This window comes from Canis aureus, chromosome 2 (genome assembly GCF_053574225.1).
Source record: "Canis aureus isolate CA01 chromosome 2, VMU_Caureus_v.1.0, whole genome shotgun sequence".
NCBI lineage: Eukaryota > Metazoa > Chordata > Mammalia > Carnivora > Canidae > Canis > Canis aureus.
Genome location: NC_135612.1, coordinates 14,041,017 through 14,059,564, shown reverse-complemented (window position 1 = coordinate 14,059,564; position 18,548 = coordinate 14,041,017). Strand labels below are relative to the sequence as shown.

Sequence of the window (18,548 nt, the reverse complement as noted above, 5' to 3'; positions counted from 1 at the left end):
GGCAGGATTGGGCAGCCCAGGTGGCTCAGTGGTTTAGCACCACCTTCAGCCCAGGGTGTGGTCCTGGAGACCCAGGATTGAGTCTCACGTCAGGCTCCCTGCGTGGAATGGAGCCTGCTTCTCCCTCTGCCTGTGTCTGTGCCTCTGTGTGTATGTTTCTCATGAATAAATAAATAAAATCTTAAAACACACACACACACACACACACACACACACACACACACACAAAACCAGGCAGGATCCTGGAGCAGATACCTGGCCCCGGATTCCTAGAGTCACCAACAAGAAGTATCTCTGTTCTAGGAGGATCATTTACAGTAGAGCATCAGAGAGCACTTTGTTGTGGGTTTTTTTTTTTAAAGATAAATTTAAGAGCCTTGAAATGAGACAAAGGAAAAACAATTACCAGAATTGCAAAGTTAACATTTTTATTGAACTGAAATTGGTGTAGAACAAAAGGGACCACCACAGCTGCTGAGCTTTGTAACAACTGAAAAGTCCCTGTGACATTTTACCTTTGAGAGTCCTAACATGGTTTGGGTGTAACAACTGAGAAACAAGTGTGTGTGTGTGTATACACACACACACACTCCACTTCAAAATATTTTGAAATGAGCCTCCCAGCCTTGTTTAGTTTCAGATTACAAAGAACAATGATAACATCTTCTGTTGCCTTCATTTAGTAGTGTCAGTTAATATCCTTTTACAAAAGGTTCCTCGTAATGCTGGCTTTAATTTTTCCCCCATCTGGTATACATAAGAAAAGGATTTAGTAATACTCAGGCAAGAAATAAACCGTATGAACTTCAAAAGTAGTAAGGGCATATACCAAGCATACAGGACTCAACACTCACACTGCCAGAAACACCATGGACTGGTTGAAGGGTTTCAGCCAAGTTCCAGAAGCAAAGAATGCACTAATGGAAGGGATAAGGCAACCAAGGAGAGTGCTGGAACTAATGAACCACTTGTGTCTAATCCTCATTTCAGCGTCTTGCTTCCAACATCCAAGTATGCATTTGTTTTACATAATAAGGTGAAATACTTAAGGAAAAAGAAAACTATAAGGTTTAGAAGATCAATTAGAGATGAAAGGAAAGTTAATACTGAATTTTTTAATGATCGGTGTGCATGGAGCAATGACATAAACTGATCACACCAATTATTTTTGTGAGAGCAAGCACTGAACATCCATCACTAGAGTTGGACGTTACCCCCTCTCAAGTATTCCAAGGGAAATACATGACAAGATAGGAAACAGAATCCCTACTTAAAAAACAAAATCACATCTAGTCAATGTTCCTTTTGGTTTATATTAAATAGGCTGCTCATTCAGTCTGGAGTTAATCTGCTGTTGGTAAAAATTTCCAAAAGTGTTTCAAATTATTTTAGATGAAATGTGATAAATAATGCATTCTCTCACCTTGATAATGCTGTTTTATACTTACTGGATCTCTCAAAATGACTAAAGAAATTCTTCTACCAGAGTAACTGGCACTAAGTGGCCACTCATTCCTGCAGCAGTTGCGAGTAAGTTTTGCAGTACTAGGTAAAGGGCGATTTTAAGCATTTTAACAGGCTCATGCTCATCTTCAAAGAGATGCATCCTCAGGTAATAGCAGATTGAGTGATTCATAACTCAGATTTGCAACTGATACAGATCTTGCAAGGATCTGCCCAATGTGCACATCAGATATCTAAATTAAGGCTTTTATAGGTAGGTTGTCAAGTCTATGAATGTGCAGTGCTGGATTTTCATAACATATCTCCAGCTTCCATTATTACCCAATTTGTAAACCAGAAGATGTGCTGATGTATGTCGGTGGGAGCTCCAAGGACTAAGGACCAACTAGAAGGCTTGTTCCTAAACAAGTTCTGAAATAAGAGTTGGCAGTGAAAGAGTTGAGAGGGTGCCTCACAATCTTGTAGAGGGGAAGAGTGATTTGTACCTGCTGACAGGGATGGGATTAAAAAAAAAAAAAGCCAATAGTTCAACTTCAAGACTTTGATATCTCAAGACCCAAAGATTTAACACCTTACCTAAGCCAATGGTTCTCATGCCTTCACTTGCAAAAGTCACCTGGAGGATATTTACAAAAGTGTGGATACCTGGGCCCTATACCTAGAGATTCTAATTTGGGTGATGCAAATGGTCTAAGCACCTTGCTTTTGAGAAACACTGCTCATAGCAAATAGCAGCAGAAATCTTTGATTAAAAGGCCAAGATGTCCAAGAAACGACACCAGTGAGGTCATTACCTACAGACAAATCCCTCAGGAGCCTCCACCATAACATATGGAACAAAGTTATCCCCAATTAAGTTTCCTTACCTATCTTTTTACAACTCAAAATTTGAAATCAATGAACATTTAGTAATGATTGTACCCATTCTGAGGTAAAAGGAAGAGCACCAGGGATCTCAGTGTGAAAAGAAACCAATTCCTTAAGAGGTCCACGCTATATAGAAATCTCATTTCTGTAGTGATGTTATAGAGTTATAGTGCACATGGTCTTTTATCAGTCTTTGCATAGTCTGTTTACTTTTGTAAACTCTTCTATAGTATCCACACTTCCAGTTAATGCTTTAGGATAACTGCAAAGAGAACAGTTCATCTATATGCTCTCTCAGGTTTTCTAGATACCAACATTTTCTGGTTTACACTGATACACAACAAAGTTATTTATTTATTATTTATTTTTTGGATGCTGGAGACAAACATCTTTATTAAAGATACTACCAAAATTTTGGCAAACATTTCAAAACAGATTTGTAAACATAATGCTTCCCTTTTCAACTGGCAGCACTTTGAAAAGACAATACGATAAGACAACACAACTTGAATCAACATTAGTTCAAAATCCTTATATTTTTGACCACATAACTTATGTTCCCACATGATAAAACAAATGATAGTTTAAATCAACGTCAACAGATAAACTCCATGAAATGAAAGTTTGTGCTGTTTGATGAATCACAGTATGTTATGGTTAAATATATCCGCTCTCTTTTTTTTTTTTTTATATATTCCTGGCTCCCAGGATGAAAAAAAAAATCTTTAAATATACATTTCATGTAGGTAATAGCTTCTTTGCATATCTCTCTTCAAAAAATACTTTATAGCAGTATATAAATAGGTTACCTACATGTTTAATTTTTATAATTTTGCCCCAAAACTATAGATCTGTTTCATTTTCATAACATATTGATTTTGCCCAACATTAATAAAGCTGACAGACTGTTGAAATGGAAATGCTTTTGTCTTCTACAATAGAAGTAGCAATTTGACAGGAAAACAAAACAAAACAATACCCCTACAGTAACACTCGTCAGTTGTTTAACCTGAGCGTTTGGCCTACTGAGAGTAGCAGCTTTTTTCCTCCATGCACGCTCACATCCACACCACCTCTGCACACATACAGGTCGAGCACACGCTTTCAGACGCTGGTAGGCCACAGTATGCTTCCCATTGCTCTAACCAAGTGGGAAGCAGTGTAGCTAATGATTAACCACACTATGTACACAACTAGCAAACACCTTAAGGCAACCATTGCAATGGGGGGTTAACTTGCAGGGCGGATTTACTGTCTAGATCAAGTCAGCCTGTATGTACATCTGTGGGTGCATATCTATGCACCCACACATGTACACCTTTCTGTTTCTTAACCCTCCAAAACAATGTTTAAATTTTTTTTTGTATTTTGTGCAAATTTCTAAATATTCTACCATTTAAGGCAAAGAGTTTGCATTAAGAAAGGTCAGAAAATAGGCTTATGTTTATCCAAAAGCATTTCACTTTGCACATGACTTGTTTTTTAAACACACATAACTTTGAAGTATGGACATTGGATCCCCAATATCTTAAAAAAATCATTTCTAATGACAAACATAAGTTTTTAAGGAAAAGAACTGATTTAAAGTATAGACACTGGATCCCCAATATCTAAAAAAAAAAAAAATTATTTCTATTGACAAACATAAGTCTTGGGGGGTAGGGTGAGGGTGGGGAGAGAAGGACCAGAAAAAGCAGCTTCAAAAATGCAGGGAAGCAAAGTAAAGTGGAAAAAAAAAAAAAAGTAAATAACTCAAGTTTACTAATACTGAAACTTTCAACAAGCAAAGTTTCATTTTTTTAGAATCTTAGAGCAACTCATTTGGAATTTTAAATAAATAAGCTTAAGTTTATTCACATCTTCCGGTCCAAGCAGAGATCTAGTGCCATGACTCTGCTTGTTGTTGGTCAAATTCACCTATTAGTCTTTTGATGTGAGCCAGCTTGTTATGAAGATACTCGCATCTATATTTTTCTTCATGATAATTGGGACTGGACTGTAGAGGAAAAAAACAAGGAGGAATTAGGTTGCAGAATTTGTAATACTTCCCAACTATGGGGTCAGGAAACCCACAGTGATGATTCCTACCTGCTTGATCTTCTGATATTCTTGTAAGACTTCTTCGTGAACATTCTACAAAATTAAAAATTAAAATCAGAAGGGAACTTTTTTGTTTTTGGCGATATATACAGCTAACACATTCAGCAAGGGTGTGGGAAATACTGATGGGAATGTAAATTGGTACAACCTTTAAAGAAGGCAATTTGGCAACTGCTATCAAAATAGCAAATGCAGAACTGACTCAGCATTTATACTTCTCTTTCAAATGTGCTTGTGCCTGAGTGAAATGCTGTGTGTACAAGGTTACTTGCTGCAGTACTGTTTGTAAAGCAAAATACAGTAAACAGAATCTAAATGTCTGTTAATCCATACAAAGGAATACTAAGAGGTCATTAAAAAGTGCTTCCCATACTTATATAAAGTTCCCTACGGTACATTATATTGTTTAGTGAAAAAAGCAAAGTGCAGAATGATTAATACAGTTTGATATTATTTGTTTAGAAACAGAATGACATATTCTAAGAACTTCATTACTTCTAAGATGCACATTTCATTTTAATGAGATAAGTAATGTATCACAGTTTAACTTACTGGAACCTAAGACAATGGTACATATTGTGATTGATGACATCCTAAATTTAACTACATATGGCCCACATGTGAATTTTGTGTATATATATCTTACAAACACATACACAGACCTCTGAAAGAATACACTGGAAACAAGTACTATTGATCGCCTCTAGAGAGGAATATTAGGTAGCTGTTAGGAGAACCTGGTTAATACTAATGTGACCTTACATAGTATGGATTTAAGCAGTTACCAAATGCTGACATTTATTCTGCACTTTATAATCACCTTATTTTATGGATGGGGATTTTGATTAAGATTAGATAACTTGCTCAAAGTCACACAAATATTAAATGGTGCAGCTGGGAATCAAACCCAGTCTAGTTCTGGAGCCTCCTCCTAACCACAAGTAGTCCTTGGAATTATATTTTAGTTTAAATATAATCATAGTATACTGGTAAATAAACCAGTATTTTTTATAAAAAAATAAACCCCAAACCACCATATCAAGACCTCCTACACCCTCAAATACTAATTCCTCTGACAAAGTCTTCTATAACTCTAAGTAGTCTGTTTTCCCCATTGTGGGAAACCCATTCTCTCATGTAGATTCCTGTCAGAACAACAGTGGGAGGCCAGAGTGAAGGCACCATCTATGGTTGTGAAGTGCAACAAGTTATGTGGCTTACACAAGGAGGGGAACATTCATTTGTATTAATCCTTTTGCTTATTAACTATGAGAACAACGAGTACATGGGTCTGTCTGGTTTCTACTGGTTTGTCAGTTGTGGTAATACTGCTACTTAAAGTTTGAAAGTGAAAACAGATTAGTATGTGTTAACATATGTCAGTCTCTGGAAGAGCTGGAAATACCAAACTTTTCTTCATTTAAACCCCAAATCTCTGTGGTATTAAACCCTGTTTATATTCTATATCTCTATCTTCCCTATTATATGCCAGATTGAGTTTTTTTTTTTTGTTTTTTTAAAATGTACTTGATATAACAATTTGGGGAACAGCACCAGCTCTAGCAGCTATAGCCTGAGTTGGTAGTGCAATCAAATGTTTCAGTGAATCCCAAATCCAACTTTTTTCCTATTTAGTTGTTTGCTTTTTTTCTCAATACTTTATTATGTTATATAAATATAAAGCATGTTATATATTTTATACATACTATGTTGTTTAAAAAAGTTACTTTTTTCCACTGACAGAAATACAGTTCACTGTATTAACTTATTTCTTTAGTTTTCTAATCTCATTTATTTATTCATTCATTCATTCATTCATTCATTCATTCATTCATTCCTAGCTAATTTTAAATGAAGACCAAAAGCTGCAGAGAGGCTGGTTTGCCGGAAGACATGCTCTGAAGGAAAATAGGGTGCCTAGGGAAGGGCGAGGAGAGAACCAATAGGGTAAAATATGGAAGTCAGCCTATCTAGGAGCAAACATGTTTACCTGATACTCTTTTGAGCCTGGAGAAAGCCGCTTTCGTTGTGCATCTAGTTTGATAAATCTTCTAGCTACAGTCTCCATCCTGGCATGCAAGGCCCTGTACTCATCATACTCAGCATTGAAGTCATCCTTGTAATTTTGGCGTTGCTCATAGGAGACAATAGCAATATATTTTCTAAAAAGAATAAAGAAATGAGAGAAATGAAAAGAGACTATAGTCAACATCATTCACATCTTACATTTAAACCCAATACTTAGAAACTGCATCCAAGCATGTTTCCCTACATTGAATGCTGGTCTGTCACTGTTTGGTGCCATGTCACTCCTTCAGACAACCTCCAGGTGAAATTATCCCACAGGAGAGCTTAAGACCGTCAGTGAAGGAAAGTAAATGTGAAAAAGACATGCTGGCAGTGGAACTGAAGTGTGACTAGAAAACAACACTTACCTAGATTTGGCTTTCTAAGCCTTTCTCTATCCAAAATAATTCACTACTACACTAGCGGCAGAGGCCAACCCATCTGTTTTGCGTCACATGGAAACAGGAGTTGGTGAGTGACATGAAACCAGAGAGTGTCACATAGTCACTAAATGCTGAAGTCAAAGCTCTCTCTAGATCTGCTGCTTTATATGAGGAAGTCTGCCTTTTGACCGTTTACACCTGCTGCCAGCAAGGTGCCTCTGGCTTGTTCCCTCTACTTCTTTCCTCCCACGTTTGACTAGGCAAATGTATAAAATACAAAAGAGTAATTGTCTCTTGAAATGAGAGACTAGAAAAAGAAAGAAAAAAAAGCATATTTCTCTAGTTCTTTTTCAACACTTAAGTATCATAGTCTGTAACTGAACAGTGTCTACTATTATTCTAATTTACTTTAATAAAAATGTCATAAACCTGTTTTACTTCAGGTTGTGAATAACTCTACGAAACTGGTGAGTGAAGGCCATTTTCCCAGTGTCAGTTTACTCAGCAGTAAGCAAATTAAAACTGCATTTTATTATTACGACAAAGTTAATATTATTTGTGATTCTGGGAAGTGGGATCACACCAAAGTCTGGCCTGGGTCTCTGTACTCTGTGTTCCTATTACAGAATGCAAAATTCCCTGGACTTTTTGAGATTAAAAATTGAGATTTGAAAGCAATTTTCAGGCAGGTATCAGGTGGTTCAGCATGCCCCAGGCATGCACATATATTCTTGACTGTGGGAAAACCTTGGAGTTCAGTCCTCTACAAAAATGGTTTTAGACAGCAAAATGTCTGGTTGGAAATGTGAGAAAAGTGATGCAACTGAGCAACCTTAATGTCCCCATTAATATTTTTATTCATGCTGAGTTAGACACTGTGGAGGTTTTTTTTTCTAAGTGTAATTGAGACAGCAGTAGTATGCTGATTTAAAGCGTCCTGCTGGTGTCTTTGCTGTAAAAGGAACGTGGCCAGCCAAGCAGCAAGCTGTCCTCTCCTAGACAGGCCTGTCCTGACTGCACACCAGAGGAAGCCCAGGGCAGGAAAAGAGGTTCCTGGGGATAAGTGTATGTAAGCAAAATGGCTAAAGTGCTTGTGAAACTAGGCTTAATTTGCTTTATAAAATATCCTGCTTTCTCAAAATCAGACCCAAGTCTATACCCTCATTTTTTTTTTTTTTTAAATTTTATTTATTTATTCATGATAGTCACAGAGAGAGAGAGAGAGAGAGGCAGAGACACAGGCAGAGGGAGAAGCAGGCTCCATGCACCGGGAGCCCGACGTGGGATTCGATCCCGGGTCTCCAGGATCGCGCCCTGGGCCAAAGGCAGGCGCCAAACCGCTGCGCCACCCAGGGATCCCTATACCCTCATTATTATATTTAATTTCCTTAGGGAAAAATACCAAACTAGCCAACAGCTGTGTTGCTATTATAGAAGATTATTTGGTTATACTGGCATTTTAACGAAAAGCATTTCACTGTTTTTAACAAAAACTGTTACGGTTCTCTAGTTGGTTCCTATGCAGTGATGGAATAAACTTTTAAAGGGTTTGGCTATTTCACAAACAAAAGTAACAGAAGTATTCTTATTATATAAAAATTAGGAATATTGTAGTTTAAGTATGAATTATTCAGAGGCTGATCATTAAGGTTTTATTATGTCCTTTTTAGTTTTCTTACGAAACAACCGGAAGTTTAAGTTCTGTAATTTCAGTGTTTTTTTTTTTTTAATTCATGGTTTCTCACCATTTTAAGAAAATTTGCTGTTTTTATATCAGTTTCAGGATAAAATAAATTGAGCAATCACAGAGGTTACGTACTTTCATGATTTTTAACAGCCAGAAACATGACAAACATCAAAACACGCTGAAGCAGATGCAGCAACCATCCTTAAGATTAGGGAGTTAAAAACAAGTTTTTAATATAGAACTAACTGGTTAAGCTGACAAAACACAGCAACATCCTAAATCCATAGGGAAAAGATTAGAATTATTTTTTAGTCTCCCCCTGTGATTTTGTCACATATAATCAATCTATATCACCATTACAAAAAAAAGGGGAATTAAAATCCATCATAAGAGAATGAGAGCACAGTACTGCAGCTGTCATTTGGAGGGGACCAACTTTCATAAGACTTTTAAGGAGAAGTGGGACCCCTCATCGGTGGAGCCACGAGCTGTCCCCCAACCAACCCTTCCTGGGCCAATTCAGTGGCGGCTGCTTTCCAAAGCTCCCTCCCAGAACTCTAAAACCATACCACCTCAGATGAGAGAGTACTCAGCATGGTTTCTTGGGTTCTTTTTAGTTAAGAGATGATAACCAGCATTATGGTTTCATGCTGTATCATTCCCCATTAAGTATAGCTTTCGCACTACTGTTAAGCAAAAGTAACACATTATCAGTATAAAATGTTCTCTACTCTAGAAATGAATATTTCATGGTACATGGAGGGCTAAATGGCATAGTTTAACTTTGTCCACTATGAGATGCTACTGAGAGAAAAGGTGTTCATATAGCTCAGAGTTCATTTTCCAATCTACATTCAAATTATTTTGCCCATTTGTTGATTTTCAAAGCTATCTACAGCCAAATCTGTTTGCTCTTCCAATCTCCATTTTTCCAGGCTCTTGCAACTTAATTATTTCTTCTTCCAGAAGCCTTTGAGTCTATGAAAAAGCTAGAATTATGTGTACAAGTTATAATTTCTGTGATAACCAGTTACAAAAATGTCCCCAGCTCAGCGTTTAGCAACTTGTTGCCATAACAGGACAAACATTATAACCAGTACTGAAGTGGAATGATCAAATTTTACTATTCTCTACTCTTAAAATTAATTCGATGGCAGAGTTTTATTGAAATGAAAATCCATCTATCTCCACTTTGTATGAACTGTGGAGGTTTAAGCTCTTTATCAGTAATAAACTCTCTCTTTGGGGGGAACAAGTGAATGTGCATTGATAGACTGTCAGCTTTGAAGAGTCAGATCCCTGAAATCTTCCATAATCAAATGCCTGGCCTGGCCCCAGAACAAAGGACAGGCTTCTCTATACTTAAAGGCCATGGAGCAGAGCTCAGAGCAGGGGGAGGCGCAACCTGCTCAGGCAGACAGGGGTGGATTTGGGACGAGCAGGCTTAATGGCAGCCTTTCAAATGCAGGGGTGGCTCCAGGACTCTATTTCTGGAACCTCTTTTCTGATTTGCAAATTATGGGAAAAGAATTTGCAAACTTTCTAAAATTAAACAGTTCTCTCCCATTGGCAGACATCTGAACTTACATCAAATAATCTGGGAGTTCAATTGTTGAAGAAGGCTCCGTGGAGGCAGTGCAACCCTCTTTAACTCCTACAACGAAAAAAAATTAGCTTTCACCAAACAGTATGGTTATAAAATGCCTATAATTCTAAAATAGATCAGAAACATCTGGAACACTCTTCCTCAAATTCTATTCTTCCATCTCAATAAGCAACAGTGAGCAAGGAATACAATTGAACACGAACAATAGAGGCCCTATGACCAGGGCCAGCAGAACTGACGCCAGGCATTGAAAGCGCCCTGGCTACTGCAGTGTCTGCACAATAAAGGAATTCCATCTTAACCCAAGGTCAATCTTCTATTCTTTCCATAACAGTTGTGGCATCTGCCCAGCAATTCAAAGATTGTGGTGGCAGATGCAGCCAGACAATGGAAGATACAAATTTTACATCAACATCTACTTTTCATAGGATTCAAACAAGGCAGATGAGACAATGAAGTCAGGTAGCAGTCTGCTCTGGTCACTGTATTTCATTCCTACCCTTTTTGTATGCAGACAGAGGAAGCAGTGAGCAAGTCTTTCCCTATCAGTTGAAAGTAATTTAAAATAAGTCATTACTGAATCCCGATTTACACTCCTCTCATCTCTACATCTCATAATACTATGGATTCGTTTTTAAGAGGACAAAATAAATAAATAGACAAACAAGTAGACTGCCAGTCATTCAGAGCTATGCTCTGAAAGTGTGTAAAATCCCTCAGTCAGTAGTCTGTTTGTGGGAATGCTCCATTTCCTGAGGGTATATTTAGACTTTTATAGGGTAATTTTTTATCTTTCATGGTAGAATTAATAACTCAAATCCTAACCCTGCCTGCTGGCAAAACATACATGTTCAATGTAAACAAAAATGAAAATTTAGTCATTTCTTGGTTTAATATTTTAAACTAAATACTAAATAAATTATGCAGACTGTGGGCTTATTGTTCATAGTCACATGTATGCGCGCACGTGTATGTGCAACTAAAGCCTGAGTCTGTGTTTTTATGACAGCCTGAGTCTTAAAGGAAAAGGCATTAAGTGTATGTCACCTGGCTTCCTCTTTGTCACAGACATCAGATAAATTTCAAGAGATTCAGGGGATGTGGGTCTGGATCCATCCTCAGTATTTTGTGATAATCTCAATTGGCTTTGAGAAGTACTACATTCTCAGGGACAGATTCAGAGAATAGGTCTCACTCAAACTCTACTGTAGGTCTCAACTTATGGGATCCAGTCCTCCCAGCACCAGGCTGACTCAGAATCACCACCTCAGGGTAGAAAGTGTGGATATAACCAGGAACACGGCTTGCCAACTCTGAACACAAAGTTTTATTACCTCTTGCCTTTTCCTGACCTGGCAAATTTGAGTACGATAGTATTTGAGGGGAAAAGCTTACAGCTACCTTTTGGGCCACTATACAGTACCCTACTGATCTAAATATTTCAACAGATAAGCTTTGATGTGCAGTATACTCAATCCAGGTCAATGAAGACACTGCATCATACTATTCTGCAAAGTTTCTCTCATGTGGTAAAAATGGTCAGTTAAATCTAAGGATTGCAGACTTCTAGTATTATGGGAAAATTACAGAAATGTAACACTCCTTAAACTCTATTCATTAAAGTAACTTTTCTAAAGTTGCATTTTCCTAGAGAATTTTGCTTTAGTTCAGCTGGGTTTAAAACCGGCAACAACGCTAAATGATGGGCTTGAATCTCTGATGTGCTGGCAGGGGGATATTAAGTTTTAGAGGATAACTTTTAAATAAGAAAAATAAAATTTTGTCACTAGGTGTCAAAGATCATTACACCTCAGGTAAGTGGTCTTTCTGATTAGCTTTCCTTTAGAAATAAAGCATTGTTACAAGCTTCTTTGCATCTCTAGCTATCTGGCTTTTAAAGTTTCCAAAAGCTTGAAATGGTTAAATTTTACTAGTAACAATTAATACTAGTTTACTAGAACAGTGTTCTTAAAATTAAAAAGGAATTTAAGTTCTATCAAGCAAATTGCCAACAGCCTTACATAAGAAAAACTGCTTTCGCTCTGAATAAAGATGATGTGATGGATCTGCATACGCAATCTTACCTTGCCTGTTTTTATAAAGAATTTGACATTTCCCCTGTGTTAATATTAATTAGGGTCACCCCTGCCTTGTTTCTTTGGCAAAGAAGGAAAAGAATTATTTTTATCACTAATTGCATGTCTGGTTAAATTAGTTCAAGACTGGCATATAATAGGTCATGTTGAGGTTGTGCAGTACCCTGACGGAGAAAAAAGCAACATAGCCTACCTTCTAGAAGAGGGTCTCTAGAGGATAATAAAGTCATTTTCAAATGTTATCGTCTTATTCTTAAATATAGAAACTGTTTAATAGTTTGCTAAAAAGAGACAGAAATCCACCACTGTTAAATGCAAGAAAAAAATCTGCTCAAAAGCACAACACTAAGATTAATAACAGAAGGTCATTTGATAAGAAAGCAATACTAGTTATAAACAGCATAATCTCTCACAATCATTAGTCTGCACTGCCCATCCACTGAACACATGCAGTTGGCTTTACAAGTGTAAAACATACCTTCATTGGAATCTGGACTGGAGTTGTTCAACTTGGCAATTTCCTCTTCTCTTTTAAGGTCCTCTTCCTTTTCTTCTGTCATCTCAATGTCATGCTTTTTAATTTGGTCCTTTTCCTTGTGTTTTTTAGACTTCTTTTTGGACTTTTTGTGAGACATTGAATGGTTTTCTTCCATAGGCTTTGGACACTGTAGTAGAACTGAACCAGGGGGTAAGGTTTCCAGAGAAGTCCTAGAGGTATATTTGTCTTGCTGGTCCTCATAGATACTACTGTTTTGACTAAAACTGTCAACAGGTAGGTCTTGAGTCCCCCGGCCTTCTGGAGTGCTAGGGGAATTGGAGTTAGAGTTTACAGTCTGAGGAGGATTAGAGACAGGCAGGTGGGTTGGAGGCAGCGGTGGAGGGGTAGGGATGGCAGCGGCTGCAGGGGGCGGCAGGAGGCCCGCAGCAGATTTCTCACTGGTGGGATTCAAATGGCCGTTTAATGTTGGCGGCACTCTGTTTGTCAGGTGAGATATTCGAGCTTTTTTATTCATTAAAGGATCAATGAAATCTGAATCTAAAAGCCGTTTCTGTAGGGGAAGGGAAGGAGAAAAAAAACGAGGCAGTTTGTATGACAACTCAACACATGCATCACCAGTTACCACATGAACAACGGAACGATTTTATTCATTCTTAAGTTTATCATCGGCATTGTGTTAACCATTCTGCAAGCTCAAGCAGGAACAGACAATCCACAAAAACAAAAGGGAAATAAATTTTCACGTCTAACATAAAAAAACAGAATCTGGCAAATATGTTTCTTGGAGTACTTTATACTTTCTGATCATAGAGCTGCACTCTTAAGTTCTTCGAGAGACTATGCCAATCTATGTGGACTATACCACTTCAGAGAGTATTAAATAGAGGTAACCTCCTTCCTCTGTGAGCCAGAGCTGACCTAGTTATATTGAGAAAGCGGAGAAAGCAGTTTGTACCATTTCACGCTGTCAGAACTAAGGGGAGGCAAAGGGCAATAAAAGCTTACACTTATTTAATCTCCTCTAATGTGTTAAGATGCTCCAGTTATAAATATTTTGGCTGTTATTTATTATTTCACTTGTCTTCAAATGGGAACAGGCAGCACTTTCAAAGGAATTTCTCTAAGTATCTCCATCGTTGATGCAATGCTATTCAGTTTCTTCCTTTGTAAGTATATCTCTTCAAAGGATTGGAAAGTTTAAGTCTCAATGACTAGTCCACTAAAATGATAAGGAATTAATTTCAAAAATTAAAAAAAAATTATGCTAGTGCTAGCCCAATCCAGCAACAATATTTAAATTGAAAAGGAAATTCAGATAGTTGAAAAGTACAAATCATATATCCAATGTAAAGATGTGGCCTAAACTTCAGCTGAAAGAAAATAATAGTTAATCATCCCATTAATTTATTCTGTTTTCAATTTAGTATCATCGATTTGGCAGCCATTACATAATTAGATCAGAGTACAAATAACTTCATGGTAGCTGGCATTAAAAGTGAGTCTTCTATAGACAATGTACACACAAGGACATAATTGCTTTTATTTTGTTCTTCCTCTGCTCCTCACAATAGGTTTCTAACAGTTTTCTTTCTTTCTTTTTTTTTTTTTAATTTTTATTTATTTATGATAGTCACAGAGAGAGAGGCAGAGACACAGGCAGAGGGAGAAGCAGGCTCCATGCACCAGGAGCCCGACGTGGGATTCGATCCCGGGTCTCCAGGATCGCGCCCTGGGCCAAAGGCAGGCACCAAACCGCTGCGCCACCCAGGGATCCCCTCTAACAGTTTTCAATGTATCAATAGCCTTTTGCCCACAGCATGCTTACTGTTCTCACACATGTTTTCAATCTCCTAATCCCTGGGAGGAGGGTCCAGAGAGAGGAGCACTTGATCAATAGCACTGGAGTAGATAGGTCTGTCTCATTGTCAGTCCCCGAACCAGGGAACCAAGGAATCACTTAGGGGAAACTTTAAGCTGGAAAGAGCTGAGGTCTAAATAAATGGAGTACTGTGACTGGGATCTAACTGAAGAAAGTATGTTAAGGAGACCTGTATGAAAGAGAGATTTTTTTTTTTTCATTTGCTTGTTTTAAAAACATTTTCCCCCCAAAATAGTTTTCTTGAACATGTTTCAGATAGTATTAAATATCTTCTATTTTCTGTATAATCTGAGATAGGATATGGGACTAGGTAAATCTTCTAGTTAGTGACCTAATAGAAAAGGAGATAATCTTATAATACAATGTAAACTTTAAATATAGAAAAGCAAAGTAGATATTAAGCACTTTGTCAAACAGTGCTTGTGTAAGGAAAAAGAGGTCTGGGCTGTGAGCCGGGACCTGAATTCTAGACGGAGCTCTGCCGTGAACTAACTAGCCATGTGACTTTGGGTAGGCAAGCTATGCTGCTTCTCTGGGCCTCACTTCTCTCGAGCACAAATCAGACCACCTGAAGTAGGTGGCCTCTGAGGTTCATTTCAGGGCTATGATTATATAATTTTATGAATACCTGAGGAGAAGATGCAGTATCTCTACTAGGACATACAGGAGATTCTGAACGGCTGGTGCTGGCGGCATTCTGAGATGGATTTAGTTTTCTGTAAAGGATACACAGGTTCCAATTATGGAGAGAATCTTCAAATGCTCATGATAAAAAGTTTACCTTTGCTTCTCTCTTCCTTCTTAATGTCTTACAATAACGACTAAAATAATTACTTATTTGCACCATTTTTAAAGAAAAAAAAAACTTACCTTGAGAGCACGGACTCTAATGACCGTCTGTCTAGTTCATTGTATCCAGGCCAGTCTCTCTGAAGCTCTTTAAAAACATAATCCTTTAAAGTATATGAGAGGTCCTTTGGATTCAGATTGGCTACCTGGTACATGGTGTGAAAACACAGCATTAGATCTTTTTGCTACTTTCTAACCCAAAACAGGCAACATTTTTGCATTTACAGTGAAAATAACTGTACCAATTGGTTCCAAAGGGACTGCTAGTTTTGCATATGCCAGATCTCAATAAATGCTGTTTGACTTCATTTGGGAAATTAAAACTTTGTATAAGTAGCTAAGTATTTTTTCCTTGAACATCCACTTCATGTCATATTTCTATTCCAACAGCCTACATTAGGCAAAGAGTGGAGGGAGGTTTATTTATTTTTACTTTTTTAAATCAGGTTTTTCTAGTTTTAGAGTTAGGTTTAACAACTTCATTATTAACTTCTGGTCTTTAACTCCATTACTTTTGAATCACAGTAAAAATCCTTGGTCATTTGTATTAAGTAGAAACCAAAGAGTGCCCAAATGTTGGGTTATAAACTTTCCCTTCAGTAATCAGCAGAAATTATCTCCATAAATAGTATCAATTCTGATGTCCTTGTCTGTCATTTCTTGGCTTGCTAAGGCTGCTTCTTGTAGTTGCCAGTTCTCCTGAAGATCCACTTATTCAAAGTCCTTGAAATTCCCGAAAACCAACAAATGGGAACATACAGCAAAACAACCCCCAAACTACTGTCATTAGTCAGCCAGTTTAATCTTAAGTGTAATCTTTTTCTATCGTGTAACTGCAATTCCTAGAGTGTCCAGGCCTAGATTCCATTAACGATACAAATGTATGAGTTCAGGTGCCAAACCAAGAGTCCTTTTTTAAGTCTGGCAGAAAGGCATCCTTCCTATCATTTCCTACCAGAATGGTCTTTTTAAATAACTTCACTTGTTTCTGTGTCTTTTTAAAAATAAAGTACTATCAAATATATCATGGTAGTTTATGCTTTTCTTACAGCTTAACATTAAGCTAATGTTAATGCTGTTTAATAAAGTAGAAAATAGTAGGCTTAGGATTCAAATTTGCAAATACATTAAGATGAGACACAACCAGATTTCTCAAAGTGGAAAAAATACCAACAATGCTTAGTTTTCTTATTATCCTCAGGACTACATAGACCAACAACACCCAGCCTCATCTCTAAGCTTCATAATGGGGCCTTGCCCTGCTTTCCTCCTCTTCCCTCTTTTTTCCTTATCTTTTTCTGTGCATTCTTCTCTATATGCTGGAATGCTTAGGACCTATTATCTGCCCTGTTTTCTTCATTGTCATCATCTCCTAAGATACTTCCTTCAGCCCTAGGCTTTCTTTTTCTCTTCTTATTTATTTAAGTAATCTCTACACCCAGCGTGGGGCTCAAATTCAAGCTCCTGAGATCAAGAGCCATAATGCTCCTCCAACTGAGCCAGCCAGGTGCCCCAGCTCTAAAGCTTTCAATAGCCAATTGATACACTGCTATCTCCCAATTTATAACTCCAGTTCCAACTATCTTCCGAACACCAGACCCTTACATGTAACTAATGAACATCTATCACCATTTGGATATGTCTAAGAGACACCTTCCAAACAGAATTCCTGATTCCCCTCCATACACTTGTTCCTTTGCCATCCCTCTCATCTCAGTCAATGGCTCAGTCTGAGTATCTGGGTATCCCAGACCAATGTATAGTCAGTGGGCTGGGTAAGAGTGCACACACTGGCATTTTTAAAAAGCTCTACAGAAGATTCTAACTTGCAGTTAGGATGAGACTATGCTCTAGATTCTGCCAAATGATCAACACTAATGATACTTATGTCCCATTTGTGGCTGAGTTAAGCACACCTACTTTTAAAAATCTTTATTGTCTACATACATATACATAATCACATAACTACTGACACCAGTAGTAGCCTCTTCGTGAATAAATTGCCTTTGCCAAAAAAAAAAAAAAAAAATTGCCTTTGCCATCATTTTGTCATCTTATCCTCCAACCTAGTAGATCATTTACAACGTTTCTGTAGATTCAGTCACCAGGTATTTTGTGATTTGTAACCTGAACCTCCCTCCGTCCCCAAATAAAAAATTTAAAGAAAACACATGCATTCTCATCTTTTTTTTTTTTTTCATTCTCATCTTTATTCATTCTTTCATCCTGTCTTTTGAGCTCTTAAAACTGTTATGTGACATATGGATTTAAATTAAGTTTTTCCAAAAAGTACTCAAGTAATTTAATTAAGATCCTTGAGAATGCCCAAGATGTTGGAGATTGATTAATCCAGAACTGGAAATTTTGGTTTTATTCTTTCAAAACATTTTAGTATCATGACTTGAATGTAAGGGAATAGGTGAAAAAAGACTTAAAAGTGTTATTTTTTGAATTAATGAAAACCTGTAAGTCTGTATTTTTTAATGGTGAAATTTAAGAACTTTGGAAATGTTACTGCTTTGGAGAAAAGTATCTTTTGATTCGAATGCTAATCACCATTTATGACCAAAAATCAGTATGAAAGGTATAGGAAGTTATAGTCTGACAAATTAGTGACTTCAAAAAAAAAAAAAATTCATGATCTGCTTTTACACTTAGGTTTGCGATATTAAGGTAATTGATCAAAGCTAATACTCATTCATATCCCTTAATGAAGACAAGTGAATGATCTCAGCATTCTCAGTGGTAGGAAAAGGCAGAGTAAAGAAAGAGTGTGCAGGGCAAGACGCATTTAAAACTGGTAGGTAAAAATATTCTAGTTTATACCAACCAAAGACTGATACAACCTCACATACATAAATGAATCAATATTACAGCAATAGTTTAGGTGATTCAAGACCAAAAAACAGGCAACAAAAACTTCTTACTTTTTTTTATGGAATTTCAGAGCAAAATTTGTTTAATCCAATTTTAGTATATGTGCTGCCGAAGCGAGCACAAAATTTGTTTAATCCAAATGAAGAAAATGACTTGAACTTAATTTTTTTTTAA

At 37.2% G+C, this 18,548-nt stretch overlaps 1 protein-coding gene across 3 annotated transcripts in view; it reads right to left on the bottom strand.

Moving 5' to 3' along the window:
* Nucleotides 1–411: 411 nt before the first annotated feature.
* The window catches only part of ELL2 (elongation factor for RNA polymerase II 2), a 73,068-nt gene continuing 54,931 nt past the window's right edge, over nt 412–18,548 (bottom strand). For all 3 annotated transcript variants that reach the window (XM_077864036.1, XM_077864040.1, XM_077864041.1), the window contains 7 exons: nt 15,519–15,643; nt 15,277–15,364; nt 12,749–13,319; nt 10,156–10,222; nt 6,422–6,593; nt 4,420–4,464; nt 412–4,327 (listed from right to left, as the gene is read on the bottom strand). In XM_077864036.1, coding sequence (XP_077720162.1) covers nt 4,211–4,327; nt 4,420–4,464; nt 6,422–6,593; nt 10,156–10,222; nt 12,749–13,319; nt 15,277–15,364; nt 15,519–15,643 — 1,185 coding nt within the window. In that variant the 3' untranslated portion in view covers nt 412–4,210. The remainder of the gene's footprint in view (nt 4,328–4,419; nt 4,465–6,421; nt 6,594–10,155; nt 10,223–12,748; nt 13,320–15,276; nt 15,365–15,518; nt 15,644–18,548) is intronic.